Source organism: Phaenicophaeus curvirostris, chromosome 9, assembly GCF_032191515.1.
Source record: "Phaenicophaeus curvirostris isolate KB17595 chromosome 9, BPBGC_Pcur_1.0, whole genome shotgun sequence".
NCBI classification, from domain to species: Eukaryota; Metazoa; Chordata; class Aves; order Cuculiformes; family Cuculidae; genus Phaenicophaeus; species Phaenicophaeus curvirostris.
Window position 1 is genome coordinate 12540094 of NC_091400.1, and position 21648 is coordinate 12561741.

Genomic DNA, 21648 nt, shown 5'->3' on the forward strand with positions numbered 1-21648 from the left:
TTGTTGGAGACCTTAATCACTCCTACTGCAGGTTAACCAAACATTACGATGAACAGGAGTCTCTAGAGTTAATGAGCAAAGACAAAGAAAGGCATCACAACACATCCTCATGGCACAGCCTGGAAGAGGAAAGGATATCATCAGCTGTGACAGCTGAGCTCCTGTCAAGACAGTCTCAATATCCGATAGAGCCCTCGTGCCGTCTCCTCATGGGGGATGCGCTTGTAGGTATGCACGGAGCCCCTTCCACACGCACATTGGCTTGCTCTCATCCTTATGACAACATTGACAGGAAAATGTAAAAGTAATTCAGAGCAGTAGTAACAGTTTTTTAAATTCAGGTGATATTTGGTTGGCATGTTTTCGTGTGAATAATATTAGAATAGCTGAGCAGCTTGCAAATAATGATGGCATCATCTAAGCTGACTACAAATGCCTGAATTCCCTTTTCCCCATCTTCCAAAGGCAATTCTCACTCAGCTGGTACAGGTACAATACTAGGTATTGTTTCAACAATTCCTGGAGGCTGGAAATCAGCCTTTCTAGAAACACCTTCCAGACTTTGGGTCAGGAAGTGCATTGGGCTGTGCTGAATGATTATAAGCTCTGCAGATGAGCACGCAGGAAGATGAACAGTGAAAGAGCTGATGGGAAAATTTACTTCTCTCTGAAAGTACTGATCTTATCCTAAAGGTTGTGATATTATAGAGATATTAATTTAATTCTGATTTAAATAGAGCTTTTTTTGTTTATTTGAGTTTTTCAACATCTCTCAAAGAAAATTATGTTAATTTTCAGATTAGTTATACTTTTATTCACTTGTCTGTAAGAAAGGTGAGGAGTAAAAATAGGTTGAGCATGAAAAAAAAGTAAATCAGAAAACAAAACTAAGTCACATCTTTTAAAAAACTGAAATATATCTAATCATTCTTTGCTAATAAATATATTCTTGTGAGAAATGGTAATGCATTTGAAATTAAAATAGCTTAAAAAGCTTTTGTTTGAGCCCTCCTTGTTTTCATTACAGTAAAACCAAAGAAAACAGGTACATCTGCGCACCCTGTCCTTTCAATGAATACTGTTCCAACAAAGCTCAATGTGAAGATGAAGTGTGACTCAATATCTGCATCACTGATGATAGACTCCAAGATATAAATTGTGACCGAAACCTCATGCTGGAATGCGTCATTTAACATCTGGCATTTGCAGGAATAATGGAGAGAGACCAAGTCATTCTCCTACTCACACCGAGTGACAGAGCTTGCTCATCCGCTAATTAGTCCCCAGGAAGAAAGCTCTCCCCGGGTTCGGAAGCAGCCTGGGAAAAGGGAGAGCTGCAGCTGCCACCTACACACACAGCCACCCACAGACATTTCTGCCTCGAAGGTGCACATGGCCTGATGCTGCTGGCTTGATTGGGCTTTCTGAGCTGCCCTAAGAGCCCTTAAAAAGCCATCCAACAGGGAGAAGTGCCAGAAGCATCAGCCATGTGCCTCAGGACCTGATGTTTCTGTAATTCCATGAAACAAGCTGACAGTGACAACCTGAGCATGAATAATTCACCAGGAGGGCTCTGGTGAGCAGCTGGAGCTGTCGTGGCACTTGCAGCATGAGGCAAGGCAGAAGAGGATTCCTCTCCTCCTTTCCCCAAAGCAATCGCATGGAAGAAACTACCTGGCTGGCCAGTAGCCCTCGGTTAGTCCCAGTGTACCACACAGCATTCACTGTGTGCAACACAGCACCTGCTGGAGAGCAAGGGACCAGCCAAGCAGCCAATGCGTGAGGCTGGTCATTTGGGGCTAGGAAGAGTTGAGGCTGAAGGAGAAGAGATCTTGGTCAGTGAAGGTGACAGAGGAGGCGTAGCAGCTACCTCTGGCACCACAACACCCTGCCAGACAGCACCCGAGAGGGACAGAGCTGCGGCTTCTCTTGCCACCAAACAGCTTTGCCGGGGTTTTGGATAGTACTGGACTGAAAACAGAACAAAGGCAACTCACACAAGTGAGTAGAGAGCTTCCTTGTGCCTTTTCTTCTTGAGCCTGCATCCTGGCATGGCAACCAAAGGCTTGCAGCACTTGCCACGCAGTGGATCACAAGCTGTGATGTTGCAGACAGAGGAGAAAGTGTTCTCCATTACTTCTGACGTTGTTAATGGAGCAGTGAACTACCAGCGCCGGCCGCCCCATTAAGTCTGCCTGCCACCCTGACAAAGTGTATAGACATTATGCAAGTCATTACTCGAGTTATTGCCACTATGCATATATGGTGAAATTCCAGTGGCTGGAATCACTGAGACTTCACCATCAACCCAGCAGATTGATGATTTCATGAGCCATTTTCTTACTCACATAAAAGAGAACACTTTGTTTCTTCCAGTGTGACACTTAACCTTTAAATAATCAGACTAAAGATACCACTGTTACTAAAGTTTAGTTTAATTGGCAATAAAGTGAAACAACCCAGCTCTACAGCTCACAAAAGTATTTCAACCTCTCCAAACAGCTCTGAAGCAAAAAGCAGAGGCTGATGGAGGCAAGAGGAAATGCCCATGGGCTGTCTGCATGTACACCGGCTTTTCGTGGAAAACTGGGTGTCTTTGCACTGGTTGAGACACAGATAAAGCAGAAACAATCTCTTCCATGTGTCAATAGTGCTGTTAATAAAGCCCTCCAAAGTTTGTACACTGCTTATCAAAGGAGGAAGGTGAGACAACAGGAGAAGGCAAGCCCAAAGAAAGCATGAAATTGAGATTTCAAAATCTGACAGAGGAAAATTGGAGAGCTACAGCTCTCAGTACAAAGGAAATGCACCAAACCAGATGGATTTTCAGGTTAGATTTTCAAGTACTTTTCTCAGTGGTGTAAAGCCTTAAACATTAGTTCCCTACAAAATGATCACCTTAGATGTTTTAGATCATCAAAATAGCCTCATATATAGGAGATATTGGACATAACTTTGAACATTTCATTTATCCCAAGACGCAATTTCATAGTCTCAGTGTGACAACGTGCAGAGAAAGTTTTTCCCTTCACGGACACGCCAAAGACAAACCTTCTGTCCACATGGTGTACAATTTTTGAAATTGAAACATCAACCCAAAATATTGAAGATTTAATCAACTTCATGCCTTTTTTTATTGCCAAACATAGACAAAATATGTAATAAAAATCACTGTATGGAGCAACAAATTCACCTCTTCTCTAGAGGAGGTCCCTGTTGCAATGTGCCTCCTGTTTGGTGCGATACTGTTACAAACCCTGTCTCCGTCATGGTAAACTGCTCTGCATGTGGTATGTAGGGCATAAATCCATCAGCTATAGGCTGTTGTAAGAGAATGGCAGCAGATTTGTATAATCCTTCTCGAACTAGTCATTTGTGGATAAAATTCATTATTTGATTAAGACAAGGCCTTTAGGCTCGGGGTCTCGCCTTGCTGTGTTCAAACGCCTTCCGTTTGTCCCCAGGAGCTCACAGGACAAAGCAAACACAGGTTAATTTTACTGAGCTGCAGTTCCCATGGCCACACAGGACCTGAGTCTCTCTGCTGGACCACGCTGCTTCACAGCCACCTGTCTTTCTAATGAATATAAACCACAATACACGTTGTGTGGGTTTGTGTGCTTGATAACGGAGCCAACGCCAGAGGAGGACTGACCTAAACCCAGATCCAGCACTGTTGGAATTCACTGGTGATAACTGATATTTATTAGCAGTGCTTATCGATGATTCATAATGTAGTCTGTCACTGAACCGTTACAACCCAAAGCTGCAGTCCCTGCCATTAGGAGCTCAGGCAACACAGCCATTTCCTCCACAGTGTTAAAATAGGCACAGCATATTCTTTCCTCCTGATTTGTGCAAAACAAAGCTGTTTGATGGATCCATCATGCTCTCTTACACATGCATGCTAAATAATTCCAGACGCATTCAGTAAATATCCTCAGCTGCAGGGATTACCAGCTGGGGAATCAATTATATACATCACTTGGGCCTTTAGAGTTAGACATAAACTCTGGGAGTCTAATCAGTCATCAGGATAAAACTTCATTCTTCCCCAGAAATCTAGAAATCTTTTTCACTTGACCGTAAACACAAGCCCTTTTTAGCTGCTGCATTTTCCCTGTAAATGCTGCGAGGTTAGCCTTAACGGTAACAACAGTTTCTTTACCTGAGAAACTTGTGCATTGCAGAATAGCTTCACAGGAGAATGGAATAGAATGGGATAGAATGGAACAGAGTAAGGCAAAGCAATAAGTAAGCTGTGAAGCACAGGACCAGGAGTGTTTCATTGATTTAGACCAGTAATTACTGAAGAACATACCAAACTTGCTGCTTCAATTTATTTTCTCCACACTGATATGAATGATAATAGCACCCCGCCAAACTCTGGGGGAAAAGGGCTGGGCGGAGGGAAGGGAGCTTTCAGGTCTTGGAAGAAGGGGCTCAGACACCACGCAGAGGAGACAGTAGGTCCCTCATGACTGTCCAGCTGCTATCTGCTCTCTGGTGAACAGGTCCAGTAGTGCCAGTACAGGGTCCCTCCAGCTTCTCCTGCCTTTCAGGATACATCCACCGTTACACTTTGTCCACCACAACATCGGGTCCATGTTGGCCCACTCACAACAAGGGCACTGCAGTCTTTATCCCATGCCAGCCCCAAATCTGACCTTTCATATTCCATCACTGTTTCACTGATCTACCTCATTCTACTTCCCATTACTTCATATCTACCCTTCACTTTGGGAAAATCCTCTTTTCCTGACTGTCATCCCTAATCCTTTTTCTCCAGACACAAATTTTCCCCTCCCTGTGCACCCAGGCTTAACACTGATGCCAGAGGCCCTGTCACTCCAGAGAGTTACTCACCAGCAAATCCAGGAGACACCACAGCTCGCTGAAGGGAGAATGGCGTGGTGCTTCAGGAGACCAGCCTGATAAACCCATACTCTCCTGTGCTGCAAGGCAAGATAAATAGCTAAATCACCCAGTGCCTGTGCTGCTGGGCCTTGAATGATATGTGCAGCTGGGGGCCTTGCAGGATTGATTTGAACAAGGAGGAGGCTGAGCGTGGGAAGGAGGAGTCAGGTATCCCCTCAACACTAAGTAGGCACAAGATTCTCCACCACCATCACAGAGAACCTGCCCCCCACAGATCACTGGGGTTTCCCCTCCTTTTTCCCTGCCCTTCCTCATCTCCCAGCAAGTCTTGCCATGCTTTTTTTCTAAATGCCTTCCTCTCCTAAGAGGGTAAAGACCCCTCTTATTATCAGTCATCTTTAGGCTTTTTCCTGTGACTCTGGACCTCTGCCTCAGGAAAAGACTAGACGCTGAAGTCCTGCTCCTCATCCAGTCAGCATGAGGAGATCTGATTGTGTCCTGGAGATGGGGACAATGCAGGACTCCCAGACAGACCTGGGTTCTGCACCCTGAGCCACTCCTCCACTGCTTGGTGCATGCAGGAGGACCTCTGCTAAGCCGTCCTGGAGAGTCCCCACTGCCTTCCATCTCTATTAGCCCTTTAAAGCCTGGACTAAGAAAACAAAACAAAAAATGTGGAAGAGAAAGGGTTTTCCTCCAGGATGCAAAGCTCTGACACAGTGCAGGGTGACATCTCTACTGCTGAGACCGAGTGTCTGCGACTGATAGCTGCTCAAAGTCCAGCATGCACGGCTGCGAGCATCTAGAGCTCACACACGTGCAGAGACATTTACTGAGCCACAGCAACGGCGCTGCAGGGTATCTTCTGCCTTCTTATTGTGCAGGGATTAAGGGTTGGCTGCCTTGATGAGAAAGCTGTCCCGACTGCTACCGAACTTTCAATGTTCCCAGTTAAAGCTGTTTTAAAGAGACAGGAAAGGCAATCAGAAAACAGTTCCCACTCTGTCCTTTAAAACAAACACCTAATTATGTGCAATACGGACTTGTTCTTATTTCCTTTGCGAAGCTGCTGCTTGGGTTTGATTTCACAGGGCGCCCACCCTCGCAGGAGGGAGGCTTTGATTAGGAAGAAGCAAAGGCTGTGGAAGGGAAGGAAACCTGGCTGAATAGTGAGACTGTCAGCACGTTGCTGTCTCTGCCACTCACCTGCTCTGTGACTTTGGGCACGTTACAGAGCATCTGGGGCTTTGGTTGCCCTGTTTCTAAAGGAGGAGGGGAGGCAATCATTTCCCTCCTACGTGTTGTACTTGGAGACATAGGTCTGCAAAGTGCTAAAGCAGAGCAGTAAAACCATTCTGGTAGCCTAAATGACAGCTCCAGAGAAGGACAAGAATAAATCCATTTTTCCCCATCGTTCTGAGCACAGCTAATGGAGAGAACAGAAAGCCCCTCCCCTGGCTGAGAGGAAGCAGCAACTGTGAAACTGGTGGACAGAGATATGGGAAATTCTGGTGGAGTGCAGGAATTCAGTTACATGGCTGTTTGCAAACTAGAGGCTAAATCAATTAAATGGGATTTCTCTTGAGGAAAGTCTAGTCACAATCGCAGGGAGAAGGGGAGGGGTTGTGGAGCAGGGATGACATAATCACGTTTGCGAATCACCAGCAGTGTGCATGCTTTAATCCATTAATGGGGTTTTTATCTGTGATCATAAAAAGCAGGTTACATTCAGCCTGGAAGGGAGTGAGGGCTGGAGGAGAGGGGAGGGAGGGGGAGGGAAAGAGCAAGAGAGACAGAGACAGAAAGCAAGAGAGAAGGAGAGAGCAATTCACTCAGTGAATTGCTTGCAAGCTTGGATCTGATAATTAGGGATCTCAGGAGAGAGGTTTCTCAGAATAACCTGCTCTCCTTCAAATGGACTAAATGGAGACAGTGGTTCAGTCCTGCTGATATTTTTTAAGCCCTCCTCACAGTTTGATGGGCATTCCCAGTGCTTTTATGCACGTCTCGGAAAGCGTTGACGTGGAAAGGAGCAGCGAGGAGGGGGAGGTTGGAGAAGAAAGCTGCAGCTCTTCTAAAAATACAGAGAGCATGCAAGAGTGCGAGCAGGCTGGGGAGGAGGGCGAGGCGAGCGTACCTCGCACCATGCTCCCTGGGTGCCAGCGAGGCGCAGTTTCGGAGATGTCCTTCCTGTGACTGGACACACCATGAGCATCTGGGAGGTGATCCTGGCTTTCGTGGTGGTGGTGCTGATGCTCGTGGCCCTGCTGGCCAACGTGCTGGTGCTGTTGTGCTTCCTGTACAGCGCTGACATCCGCAAGCAGGTCCCGGGATTGTTCATCCTCAACCTCACCTTCTGCAACTTGTTGATGACTGTTTCGAACATGCCCCTGACTTTGGCTGGGATCATTTACAAGAGTCAACCTGGAGGAGACCAGATCTGCCACATTGTGGGCTTTCTGGAGACTTTTCTCACCACGAACTCCATGTTGAGCATGGCAGCTTTGAGCATTGACAGGTGGATTGCTGTAGTCTTCCCTCTAAGTTATCATTCCAAAATGAGGTACAGAGATGCTGCTCTCATACTGAGCTACACGTGGTTGCACTCGGTGTCGTTCCCGATAGTGGCAGCTTCTCTCTCCTGGGTGGGCTTCCACCACCTCTATGCTTCCTGCACTCTGTACAACAGGCGACCAGAGGATAGGACGCAGTTTGTGATTTTCACTGGGGTCTTTCACACTCTCAGCTTCCTCCTCTCCCTTATAGTCCTATGTTTCACATATCTGAAAGTGCTGAAGGTGGCACGGTTTCATTGTAAGCGGATTGACGTGATCACTATGCAGACCCTGGTGCTGCTTGTGGACATCCATCCCAGGTAAGGTGCCTGTGTGTTCAGCAAGTGAGAGGATGGGGTTTGGTGTCACATTAAATACAGTCTGATCTGTGTCACAGCAGGGGATGGGGATGAAACAAGCATCCTTCCTACCAGTTTCTACCGTGCATGTTTCTTGATACTTGTGTTTATTTTTCGGGTTGTAGAAACAACTCTTTTTTTTTTGTTGTGCTTAAGGGCTTGTTTTGGGAGGGGGAGGAAAGAAACAGGCATCTTTGGCTGAGCATGCACTTCCCTTTGAGATAGTGATAAGATCCCTACCCTTTGTCTCTGAAGGGGGACTTAATGGTCAATAGATTTGCATTTTATGGCACTGTACAGCAAAAACATTGCTGGATCCCTGAGAAGGAGCAGGCTGAGGCTGCACATGTTCCTGCAGTCAGAGTTCAGAAGGGAAGCTGAGCGCTGGGTGCCGCTCCTCTGCCTGGCAGTTTCCTTATCGCTGTGCTCTCTGTAACTTTGAATTTCCCAAAGGCAGATTTGTAACGGAATAACATTTCTAAAATGCATACATTTGAATACCTATATTTAAATCCAAGTGAGAGAGACTTCTGTAGCAACGCTAAGATGACAAGCAAGGAACGCATAAAGTTAATTTCAAATAAGTCTTTAAACACAGGAGAAGAAAAGTCTCTGGGGGCTGCAAAGAGAATGGGCAAGCACCAGAGTATGAACATGTGCTGGGATGCAACATAGGGGATTGTGGACAAGCTATAAATCTTGCCTGAATAGGCTGTGTCTGGATCTGGGAGGGAGGCAGGTTTGTCTGGTGGAGGGAGAGACAGTTTTCCCTGGGTCAGTAAGGGGACCAGAGTGGTAAAGCAGAAGGAGAGAAAGCCTCAGTGGATAGAAGCCCAGGAGTGGTAGTGGGCAGGCAGTGATCCTCAGGAGGAGCTGGGGAAGGTGTCAGGTGCAGGGACGGAGGATGTCAGCGTGTGCTGCAAGTATGTGATGGATGCCTCTGCCCACAGGTGGAGAGAAGGAAACAGAGAGGACAGAAGCAGGCAATGCTGGAAGGATGGGGGACCAGGCTGGTCAGGAGGGAGTAATAGGACAAACCAGAGTGATCTGATTGGGAAACAGGGATGTGAGCAATGAATCTGCATAGCTGAGCTAGGATGGAGAGGGAAAGGATGGATGACAGATCAGCACATCCTCCCTAAGTGGCTGTAATTAGCTGGACAGAGGGGGCTAAGACTCAGCTAGGACCGGGACGGGGTGGCAGATTCAATGAGTGAGCTCTTCAGAGGGGAAACCAGTGGCACTGGTCACAGCATGGAAAGTAATCAGCCTGGTTTGCTCAAAGGAACTGGTTTGTCTTCGGGCTTAGTGTGGCTGAAGCAGTTTATTGGGAAGGAAAGAGTCCAATGTATCTGTCTGGGAGAAAGGGAGAAAATGGTTTGGCTAGGTAAGGTGACAGAGTGACTGTGAGGGATGAGTGTGCTGCTTGGGAGACAGTCGGAGACTGAGCTTAAGGTTCAGACTGTCTCTCTCAGAGACTGAAGGGAAGGGAAATATCTTTCAGAAAAATGCTGGCAGTGCAGGGGGTGTCTGATACTGGGGAGAAGTCTGCCTGGAAAAGAGGAAAGCCGAGAACAGTTGAGATGGCAGTCCAACCCCAGACATCCAGTCCAGCCCCTCTTGCTGTCCTTTGCTCCTCAAGCTGGAGGAGAACACGGGCTCCATCTGTTTGCAGCCAGCCAGGAGCAGCTGCAGGACCGAAAGCACATGTGGCTGTCCTCAAAAAAGGTCATGTTTTGGGGATTCCTACGCCTAAGGCAAATAAGTCTGAAGGGATCAGGGCAAGACAGTGCACTTTTAGAGGAACACAAATAAGCGCTCAAAATCCTCCACTTAAGCTGTTTGATGTGTCTCTTGACCAAGAATGCAGAGCAGAACTTCGGGCGAGTTCTGATACTGTACTTGAGAAACATACATATAAATCTTCCCTTATCCCTAAGTCACACTGAGGAAAAAACACTTTTCTGCCCGACGTGCTCTCTAGTTGCTAACTTGTGCCTCAGCCGGTTGTAGTCCCAGCCTGCAGGGAGGTGCGGTAGTTGCTCCCAGGGCAGTGCCACAGACCCACTGGGGCTATTTGAAATAGCAGTCACTGCACCTCATGCTTCAAGTGTGCCTGAGCTGCACAGCAAATCTTAGAAAAAGGCCCAAAATCGTGATGGGATTTCTCCTTCTCTGCATTTTTTCTGGTCTAGGTTAATTTGAGGGTGTTTCTGCACTCTGTAATCATCTCCCTGAGGCTGTGGGAACAATACCTCCTTTCTGCAGAGAATGCAGGGCTGTCCAGGCACTTTGCTGAGAGCAGCCTGTATTACTAAGCATTATTTGTCTCTTGCATCAGTTTATTCTAATGCTTCTCTCTAAGAAAGGAGAGGTTTAGCTTCTTTTCTAGACTGATGTGCCCGATGGTGGTGCTGCCTTAGCTGGTGACAGCTCTCGCCACTAAAGGGAAGACCTCGGATTGCCTTCTCTACCGCCAGAGCTGCATGAAGGCTGCAGATCTCCTGGAGCAGTCAGCAACACTCGAAGCTCTCTGACATAGCAAGGCAGCCTTTGAGTTATACAAATGCTTTACATAGAGTCACTTTCAGTATTCACTACAGCACCCAACAGCACAGACGTGGACCCTGGGAGAAGGCACACGAGGGAACAGAGTTTGTAATCCCACCTAAGACTGCCCTGATGTTTCTGGCTTTCTGCACAATCCAGTTTCAATGCTGAGAAATGCGTATGGACAATTTTCTTTCTCCTGTGACTCAGAATCCACCCACAAGGGGTTCTAGTGACAGGCGTTACAGCCGATGGCTTTATTACCTGTGACTTAGAAAGGCACGAGTGATCTTCTGAAGATCATTCAAGACGAGTACAAAGGAAACCTCTGAATACCCCACAAAATCATGTGAGTGTTTAGAGCACATGCCCTTTCAAGTTAGATTAGGCGTTTTTACTGGATATTGCTTTTATTTTTTTACTTTCTTCTTAAGACCAAGGTGTCTTAGGTATTGTGAGAGGCTTGGGCAAGACTTCACTAAAGTGCTTGACCTATGTGTTTCTTCTCTCACACTAACTATACTATCTTTTTGGTGTATCCAGCTTTACAGATCTTAAGGTCCAGTATCTCTTAAAGTTTGTTTAAAATACCAGACCTTCAAAAGGATCTATCTCAGATTTTCCAGGATATTAAAATCTTTAAATGAAAGCTTAGTCAATAATCCAGATCTATTACTGGTCTCACCACCAGAACTTGCATATAGGTTCTTATCTTGAGCATAGAAGTGTGTGCAAAAGCAAGATACCCCTCTGTGTACATTCCTATAGGAAAGAATGAGATAAAATAACTTCCTCTGTGATGTGGGATTATTTAGCTACATCTGGAAAGGCTGGAAAAAAAAAAATAATTGTGGGAGTCTATCAGGGCTTCCCAGATCATGTGTGAGCTCCAGGAGTCAGATAGCTTTGTATGTGCCAGTACAGAAAAGATACAACTGCATCTAAAAATACCCCAATGCAGAACTGAAAGCACATAGGTTACCTTGAAAAGGTTGATTTTTTTTTCTTTTCAGCTGTCATTTCTTGCTCCAAATAACTCAGACATAGAACACGTAACACTTTCAGATGGGTTTTCATTCTATTTAGGCATATGCTTTAAGAGTGAGACGATTTGTTCTTTCAAGCAGAAAAACCTTTTCCTCCAGTATTTTGTTCATTTTGCCATCATGGGGCCTGGCACTGTAAGACCGTATATAAAACAGATCAAAGGAAACATGTTTTCCTCAACAAAACTGAAAGGCAATATGAGAACTCACTGCCACAGGGACCATTGAAGCACACTGAGACCCTTGGGACATGATATGCGTTTAGATGATGATCAGACATTTGGAGGAACAGCAAACAACGTAAAGGCCTGGCCGCAAACCTCACGGCTATTGACATATGTGAATGCGGAACCTGACATTGAGTCATCAACTACAAACTCACACTAAAACCAGACACCAATGCCTAGCAGTTACAAAATGCAGCATATGGGCCAAACTGTTTGGTTTGCTTGAACTATGTGATCGCGTTATCTTGAGACCTGTGCAATGAGACAACATGCAGCAGCACTGCTATGTGCGTAGAGAGGGATTTCAGGACTGCTTTGGGTTTGCCCTTTCCCAAAGACTCTGGTCCAGGTATAGCTGGTTCTGGGAGACACAAACAGTGCTGCCCATCCAACCTGCATTCCTGGAGAAGAAAGATGCTTGTCCACTTCCCCCAAAATGTACAACCAGCATAGGAGTTACACAGGTGGGTAGAGAATCATGAAAGAGTTTGGGTTGGAAGGGACATTTCAAACCCATCCAGTCCAACCTTCTCTGCAACAGGCAGGGACATCTACAAGCAGATCAGGTTGTCCACAGCCCCATCCAGCCTAATCATCATTGTTCCCAGGGATCGGGCAGCCACCACCCCTCTGAGCAACCTGTGCCTGTGCTTCACCACCCACAACATAAAAAAATCCTTCCTTGTAGCCAGTCTAAATCTCCCCTCCTTCAGTTTGAAACCATTGCCCCTTGTCCTAGTGCTACAGCTCCTGCTAAAACCTTTGTCCCCATCTTTCTTGTAAGCACCCTTCAATTCTGAAAGGCTGCAATGATGGGGTTTCGTATTACCACTCATTTGGCAAAAAAATGTGCTGATCTCCAAGAGGATCTCCTCCAGTCTCAGCCCCATGCTCCCATCACCTTGCTGGCAAACCAACTGTCTCCTCAGCAACTCTCTGATGGCCTGGTGAGACCACCCGAAAATGCCACAGGCAGGAGAAAAACCAGGGTGTGACTACAATGCAACTCTTTTTTGGGAGCAAGGCTGGTTTGAGGTGAGGAGTCAGAACGTCACTGTGCTGTGGGCTTGTTGCATAATTCCTGACTTTGCAAAACATTCAGCGTCATGACTGTGCTGAGCTGCACAGGCTGCCTAAGGATTTATGATGGCACAGCTCACAGCTATGGGATGCAGCGATCACTCCAACAGTGGGCTGAGTGTTCAGAGCATGTTTTTTTCTTGTTATAATTTTATTGTGCTTTATTGCTTATCTTGCTGGGAAGCTTCTCCTGTCCAGGAGAGTGGTGGGTGAATTGTTCTTTCTAGGGAAGGAGAGTGCTACCTGCTCTGCTCTGGATATTTTCCAAACTCTGAATATCATGAGGCAAACTCTGGCCTGAAATTATAGCTTGCAATACTTCTAAAAGGAACTGCAACTGAATTCAAGGCTGAATTTGACTAATCAGACTACATATAAATTGATATAATGGGATACAATATGTGTTTTTTAATAATTGGTTTTGGAGGGTAAGACAATCATCCAATGCAACAATACCTGGTATTGTCCCCAGTAAATTCAATGCACTCGGCATTGGCTTATGGGACATGGTTGGACTTGATGATCTTAAAGGTCTTTTCCAGCCTAGCAATTCAATGATTCTATGAATGCAACACTTCCTGAAAAGGTTAATTTCCACCATTCCATAAATAAAGCCATTAAAATCTGCTACCTGATGTTCTGATTCACGTTCTTGTTTGTGTTGAATGTCACACAGTGTAAGAGAGCGTTGTCTAGAAGAACAAAAGAGGCGGAGGCAGCGAGCAACAAAGAAAATAAGTACCTTTATTGGTACTTTTATACTTTGTTTTGCACCTTATGTAATTACAAGGTAAGTGCGAACCTACATACTGGAACAGACCACTAAGATGCACTCTTAACTCAGAGAAGTAGGGCAAGCTGAGCTGGAAAACAACTCCAGTCTCCTGTGAAAACATTGTGCAATATTTCCACTCCTGTGACAGAGACTGCATTTTCTGAGCTAACTAAGCCATGTAAGATGTCCCAGCACTTATCCATACATTCCTGACACAGTCTGTGGGCCAAACTGCTCTGTCAGCCTAGTCTGTATGTTGGCTGTGTGGGAGGGATTTAGGAAGTCTTTTTCACAGGATTCTGCAGCCTTCCTTTTGGGGTCAGGTAGTCACCTACTCCCCTCAGGTTGCCTCCCTGGTTCAGGGGGATCTGCAGGGGAGGGCACATGTCCAAACAGGTAAAAACCTGGGCAACAAGATCCAACCAAGGTGAGAACGTGGTCCACAGACTTAAACGATAGTTTTGTCTGAATGGATAGAGTTTATTCATTATGGCGTCAAGCTCCAGCAGGAGAGGTTCAGGCTCGACATAAGGAAAAAATTCTTCACTGAAAGGGTCATTAGGCAATGGAACAGTCTGCCCAGGGAGGTGGTTGACTCTTCTTCCCTGGAGGTGTTTAAGGTGCGGGTGGATAAGGTACTGAGGGGCATGATTTAGAGATTGGTGGGAATGGTTGGACTCGATGATCCGGTGGGTCTCTTCCAACGTGGTGATTCTATGATTCTAATCACAAACGTCAAATATCAAAGCTCTTGCAGCTCACAGCTAAAAAAATATTTGTTATTTATGGTCTGATGTTCTTACCAACCTACTAGCTTATCTTTGGAAACAGCTCCTGTGGGAGACAATATTGCCCCTATGAAGCATGAAGTATTAAAAAGTGAGCATACCCTGAAAAGTGCTGTCTAGTTGTAAAAGGAAATTTATAGCTTGCATTCCTTATTAAAAGGCTCTGGAACAGCTAAGACACTGCTACACAGAACAGAGAAAGAAAACAGAAAATTAAGTATCCCCTATTCCAATATTATCAAATAGAAATTTTTGGGGCTGACTTCAGTCAAACTGAGATCCACCATCAAAAAAAGCTGAATGAGGACTCAGTATAAGTGGGCATGTAGCCAGCTCCAAGTTTTTCCAATCCAATGTAATATCCTAAATTTCTATTTCTAACAAAACAATTCACAGGAAGGTCTTTTGGTCAAAATGGAAACCTGCATATCACATTGATTTTAAGTTCATGAGAAATATAGCCAATTGATTCATGCAGCAAATACCTTTATATCAGTGTTACTGGATTTACCTTCACTTCCCTCAGTGGACACAAGAAGACAGTTCCTGCCACACACTCTAAAAGCTATGAAAGGATGTATAATCATAGGCATTTAGCCTCCATTCTTGGGCTATAAGATGCTTGTCTTGTCGCAAAAGGTTAAACTCCGTTTTATGTCAGGTCTCTGAACTTAATGAAAGTCATTGCAGTCGCAGAATAGCTTGCGGCTCCATCCTGAGTGACGCCAAGTGCTCTAACCAGGACTGTCAGAAGTATTTTTGTGCTCCTCTGTAGGCAGATCAGCATTCAGTCACCAACTGCCCACCTCCTCTTAACTCTGCGCTGTCCTAATTTATGTCCCAGTAGCCTTAAGATACAGAAGAGGGGTTAGAAAAGTCCCAACCCTCCTCCTTTTAATCCATACAAGGATCATTTAGATGTTCCCCCAAGTCTTCAGTCTACTAAGGACTAATGGCTTGGCCACAGGCAGCAACTACGAGAAGACTCAAAATGTAGGGTCTTGAGTGCACGGAGAATGCATGAAGGGCTGGGCACCAGCCACATGTGTCAGGTGGGGTAAAGGCTATTAATTTCCTGGCCTTCTCAGCTCTGACATGCTTTGAGGGATCACCACACAGCAGCCTGAAAGGAATTCCCTCTCCAGCTGCTCAAATGCCCGTTGAGATCTTCCTGGACATTGCACTCCACAATGGGTATTGGAGGACGTGCAGCACCGTGCTTCCCTGTCCCTCACGCGTACAGCTGAGGGTGTTGAAATTGAGGGGATCAGAAGACTTTTGAATTTCAACATTTAGGCAAGTATTATTTCCTGGACTGTGCCCAGCTCTTGACACTCACAAGACAGTGGCAACCAGTCGCAGTCCAAGGCAGCAAACAGAAGATGGCCAATGAAGTGCATGGCTCAGGCTCTACCTTGGACAGCCAGCTGTCATCAGCAACATGCCTAAATTAGACATGCTTTTCAGTACTTCATGAATTGAGGCCTCAGAACAGCAAATCACAAGGCTTTACTATAACAACATCTTCCTGCTTCCACACTGAAAACAAACGGTAGTCTCTAGCAACTCCATGAATCAGAGTTGTACTCGTCATCCCAGCCAGATATATTCTCTCTGGGAAAACCAGAGGTGTTCAGATTACATTAAAGTAAAAATCAGGTTAGCCACCTCTTTTATCAAGAAAAGGCCCCTTTAATTACTTCAGTGGCTGACCTTACTTGGTATACGAGTAGAATCTGATTTTTCTTGATTCAGCATTTCCACTGCACCAAGTATGACAGCTTCATTACTCCACTGTATACTCCTAGGCATAGCTTGTTTCTTGATTTGTAAAAATTCTTCTAGTATGCATCTCTTCTTTTGCTCTCTTTATCATTATATTACTAAATCACACTGTTTAAAACCAATTTTCTCCAAAGAGCTTTTGTATAAGAAAAATAAAACAAGTCAGGGCAATTTCTATTATTCCTTTCCAACTCTGGGCATTTCATACGAAAAGACAGACCTCTGCTCAGTCAGTCAGCAAGCGCTGTCACTGGGAAAGGAAATCAGCCTTAAAGTAAAAATCCTGAAATAACACGAGGAAGAAGTAAGCCCCAAGCCCTCAGGTTACAGAGGAGTTGGTGGAAGAGGCAGGGTAAGATTAAAATCTCTTGTATCATCTCTGGTGGATGAGGGGGAAACAAACTGTTTTTAAATTGGTTGCCTACCCTCTGCATACAGACCCTGCCTGGGTAGACAAGCAAGCTCGGAATTCCTCTGCAAGTTATGTCCTTGCCTCTCTGTGCATCTAAAGGCATGATTCTCCTATGCAGCCTTTGGTTGACATATTTGAAGAAAGTGACCTTCTAACCTTCGTCAAAACCATCAGCTGTTGTGAGAAAGAGCTATTTTCCTCCCAGAGAGGAAAAGCTCTTGCTACAAGCAGGACAGTGCTGCTTGCTCTCCTCCTTTCTCTAGGATGCCTTACTCTCATCATATCTCTATGATCCTTGCTCTCCTCATCTCTGTGCTGACGGATGGTTTCTGCAGCTTTGGGAACAGCAATGGTGGTTTGCAAGCTTTGCTACCAGAGATTTCCAAGATTAGCCACAAGAGTCCAAAAGTTGTACTGCTCCCTTGCAGAAGCTGCCCATTTGCAGCATAGGCACCACTTAAGAGGCAAAACTAGCTACAGGTAAATTAGCTAATGATCCCTGTGATGTCATTTTTGTATCAAGAAGCACCTGTTAAAATGAGGGACACAGAAGAGTCAGTCTGCCAAGCAATAAAGTGAAAATAAAGTAATATCAACATCAAGATAAAGCTCATGGTCAGCTTATTCATAGCATTCACACAAAAGAAATAACTAAGGTCTAATTGTGGTACTATGAGACTTGTGTGGGGAAAAAAATACAAGCAGAATTAGATCCAAACAGCAATGTTAGGAATGCAAGCTTAACGAGCTGATCCAAATTCTTGGGGAGTGGACTGAACGTCTTCTCACAAGACCTTCGTCATCTACCAGCCCTGAGCTGCAGTTCAGCTTCATTTCGCTCCTGAACAACGAGATGGTTTTGCTTGTTTGAGGCTCTGGTTTGTTCAGTTTTTTCTCCATAACTTAGTTAAGCTCTCAAATTCCAGCAGTGCAAAGCACTCATGTCGTCACTGGAGTGGCAGTGAAATATTTTACTACAGAGCTAAATTGCACATGTATATAAAGGGGCTTTACTGGGTATTGTCTGCATAAAAGATTAAGGTCTTAATGTTCAACATAGCATTCTCATTTGTTTACTGAGAGTGAAATGCAATAATTGGATACCCATTTGTCATGACATGCTACAGAATTATAAGTTTCTAAAATATTGACAAGATGTCACAACAAAACAGCTTAAAGGATTAAAATAAAAAGATATTGAAGAGCAGAAAGGAGAAGAGTAGCTTATGAAAATGAGAGCAGAAATTATGTAGCTGAGAGTGTAGAATTTAATTTACAGGTAACACTGAAATATTAATGCTCCTTCACTGAAAATGTCTTCTTTTTGGCTGAAACATTTCATGATAATTGAAGCTATGCATATCATTTCCCTCATAAATGAGAAACAAAAGCAAAGGCAATAAGGTACGTGATAAGCCTTGAAAGACCGACATCCAGTTGTTCGTACATGAAACAGGATTGCACATTTTGGGGTCTGTCTGCATTTCTGCGTTTCCTGCCTGATATTTGCAAATGTAATTTATTATAAAATATAATACTAAAGAACTGCAAAATGTGTAAATATCAAGAACTCTTAAGGAACATAATATTCAAAGAAAAGAATTTAAGATTGTGTTGATAAAAATATAGGCATTTTAGCTGATCAGTCAATGAAGATAAAATTAGCAAGCCTAGGCTTGCCCCCTGAAGTGTCAAATGGATATCATTAACATCTCCTAGAAACTGATTGACTGAGACTCAGATACAAACTCTCATCTTTTGGTCATTCAAGGCATCCACTGAATTTAATTCAACTTAATCAAATTCATGTCTGTAAAGCATTAGGTAGAACCAAATCAACCAGATGAAACTCGACATGATGAAATTCAAAATGCAAAAATGGCATTGAATATATGAGGTAGAGAATAACGAGAAGGAGGATGGCTCACGTACAAAGCAAATATGACTCAGTAGATGATTAATTTCCAGACAGTCAATTCTCAGTTTAGAGCACGTTAATGCGGGTGTCATAAGATACATTGTATTAAGCAAGAGAGAATACAGCAGATGAGACCCCCTGGCAGGCCGAGTAGATGATAACTATGTCTGAATTTGGATCCAACTTTCTTACAAAGATATCAACCATGAGCAACAAGGAGAGGTTGAAAGAACAGGATTTATTTAGTTGAGATGAAGGGGAGAGAAGTGAAGCAGATGGCCGTTCTTCGGTGTCTCAAAGCTGCTTACAGTGATCAGCTGAGCCAAGTGGCACCAGCAGAGAGGCTAGAGCAACTCCCAAGTATTTTCATGTAACATAGCGTGGTCACCTCAAATATCCCACATGTCCGTGGTCCCAGAGAGTATTTTGGCTAATGTCACCACCCCCACAAACATTATTGTACAGGTGCACTCCACTTCCAATGGAAGCAATACATAAACTGATAAAAGGGCTAGAAGAAAGCACATGAAACTCTCCTCAGTGTTAGAACAACTAACCTTGTGACAGTGGCTACAGCCCCAGCACTGGCTGCGGACCTGTGGTGCTCAGCCCAGCACACACATCTAGGAAAAGAACAGGACTTTTGCCATGGACTTTGCAGTCTAGGCAAACCAGAACAGAGCGAGAATACAGGAGCTCATGGTCAGTGGTGTAGGAAATTAAGGAATTAAGTCCCACTTTCATGCTCAAATGTCTGGACCACACCATCTACAACCACTAAACAACACTATGTAATGGAAGTTTATGGAATGAGAATTAAATGACTAAGGAAAAATGATCCTCAGCATGCTTAAAGACATTGCTACTGCAGGAGCCATGCTTCGGAATGCTCCTTAGAAGTGGTGCTTTGCCTGAAGAAACACTTAGCAATCAAAGCGTTGTCCAGGCAGGTCCCAGAGCACCTGCAGCTGGAGGCTGTTTCAGCAAAGATCTGATTTGCCAACATATAGTAGGGCTCTCTAGCAGCACACGTGGCTGTTCCTCCTTGAGAAACCTCAGTAGCTGCAGAGGCGTACTGAACAGAACTGACCATCAATGTTGCTCAAAGACATGGAAAAGGAAAACCTTGTGGAATTCTCAATATTTCACTGTCAAAAATCCTCTAAGGCTCAGTACAAAGTGAACTATCCATGCTAGTGGAGGTATAAGAAGCACATAAGTTTCTTCTCCCTCTTTCCCCCAATGACTTACAAGTTTTGCCTAGCTAAATTTGTTGCAAATATGTATGTTTGGCATTTAAACAGATCAACATTTTAATTAAAGATATATTATGCTTTCTCCTGATATGAGAAGTTCTCTATAATGAAGTTTTCTTCCCAGGGTGCTTGTCCCATTGCCCAGAAAAATTATTTGAAGGCAGCAAACTTTCTCTGGTCAACACTGCGAGATAGCACTGACAAGGTGCTTTCTCAGATACTCTGGTGGAGACGTAGAATTGTGATTTCAGAGCAGATGCTGGTGTTTTACATTTTGGTAGGGGAATCTGACTCTCATGAGACCAAGAAATGGCCCAATCTCAGACTTTAGTGCTCAAAGTACGGTTCTGAATCAATATTTAGGAAATAATTTATTATAACGCTTGTGGTTAAATTTGCCACACATGATGGATTCGATGGTGATAAGTGTGAAAGTCATCAGGAAACATACTGGGAAGATTATACTCCTTTCATTCCCTTTAGAGCTATATTAAGTCTGTGATGGACTTCAGCCACCAGAAACATGGTCTTACAACACACGCTACTAGGAAAATGCATGAAATGAAAGCACTAGAGGAAGGGAAAAAGATGAAGTGAAATGTTACCATCTAACAAGAGATCTTAGTAGGGCTGAAAACCCCAAAGTCATCAGAGAAAGTAACACCCATTGTCTGTGTGGACAAGTTTCAGCACAGAGGCTGGAAGTATAATGGCTGAGGGTACATTATGTAGGAGATGATTTTATGAGCACATGATTTACAATACTTTTCATCAGCACTAAACCTCCTGTGAGGTGCTGACCTGCTTACCACAGGATATTTGTGATCCCAGACAGGGTGTTCACTAGACAGAAAAAATAGGGCTGGGTCACCGTACCCTTTATCAAGGATTTTGATGCCCTGAGTATATCAGATAAGTTCAAAACCCAGCTGTACATCAGAGATCTGAAGTCTGGTTTTAGTCTCCAAAAGGTGTATTCCAATAACAAATAAAACAGGCTCTTTTGGAGACTGCTTCATGTCCTCATGGAGCCGTTTCATTTTGCAATAAATTCTCAACATATATTGAGGCAACACATCCAGGCCCACTTCCAGCCTCAACAAATGTGCAGTTAAATGTACATAATCAAATATGCTTTGAACTGTGGAGGTAAAGACATTTTGATAGGAGCTGCATAGTCCCATCCTTGGGGAACAGACCTCAAGGTTACGTTTGCAGCCTTAGAAATGTGTAATGGGAGCTCTATACTCACATATTTATGAGCATTGCCCAGGAATACATTAGAGTTTAGAGGGCTTACGGTTGTGCTGTTGCTCCATGTTTTTAACATGAATATTCACTCTTTCACTCTTCCTCTTTCCACAGACTTGTTGAATTATCCTCTGTAGTCCACATCAGTTCCCACTGGGGAATCATTTCCAAGTGCTTAGCTTACAGCAAAGCTGTTTCAGACCCTTTTGTGTACTCTTTGCTACGGCATCAGTACAAGAAGACATGGAAAGACATCATAAACAAGATCCTCAAAAGAAGCTCCATCAATTCCTCTGCCCTCACGAGCGAATCACACAATAGGAACATGTTGCAGCTGAATGAATGAGGAGCCTGGTATGGGACCTACGAGGCATATAAAAAATATATGGGAAACTAAAGTAACTGGCCTGTCCCTAGTAGTTCTTCTCAGCTGCCCAGGTTTTGGGGGGCAGTCATGGAGAGGTCAAAGCCCAGCCCATGCCCTTCCAGTGGCCCATGGAGCACCTGCGGGAGGCAGGTGGCTTTGTACCTCCTGCCTCTCACTCCACGACTGCTGTTGATAAGTGTCCTGCAGGCTGTGCAGATACAAATCTCCCACTGATTTCCATCAGCAGTCACACATACATAGGGTGAAAAGCTAGTCCTCAGCAGGACTCAGAGTAATGGGAGCAAAACAGTGCCATCATGACATTACTCTCAAAAGCTTCAGTTGCAAGTAAGGTTCCCTCTGAGAAAGCTGCCAACCAGACTTTTTACAGAAAATAATTC

At 44.5% G+C, this 21648-nt stretch overlaps 1 protein-coding gene across 1 annotated transcript; it reads left to right on the forward strand.

Moving 5' to 3' along the window:
• The first annotated feature begins 6677 nt into the window (after positions 1–6677).
• On the forward strand, positions 6678–21382 carry GPR26 (G protein-coupled receptor 26). Its single transcript, XM_069863560.1, has 3 exons — positions 6678–7753; positions 13372–13485; positions 20995–21382. The coding sequence occupies exons 1-3, from the start codon at positions 7086–7088 to the stop codon at positions 21224–21226; spliced, it is 1014 nt and encodes a 337-aa protein (XP_069719661.1). The 5' UTR covers positions 6678–7085; the 3' UTR covers positions 21227–21382.
• Positions 21383–21648: the final 266 nt, after the last annotated feature.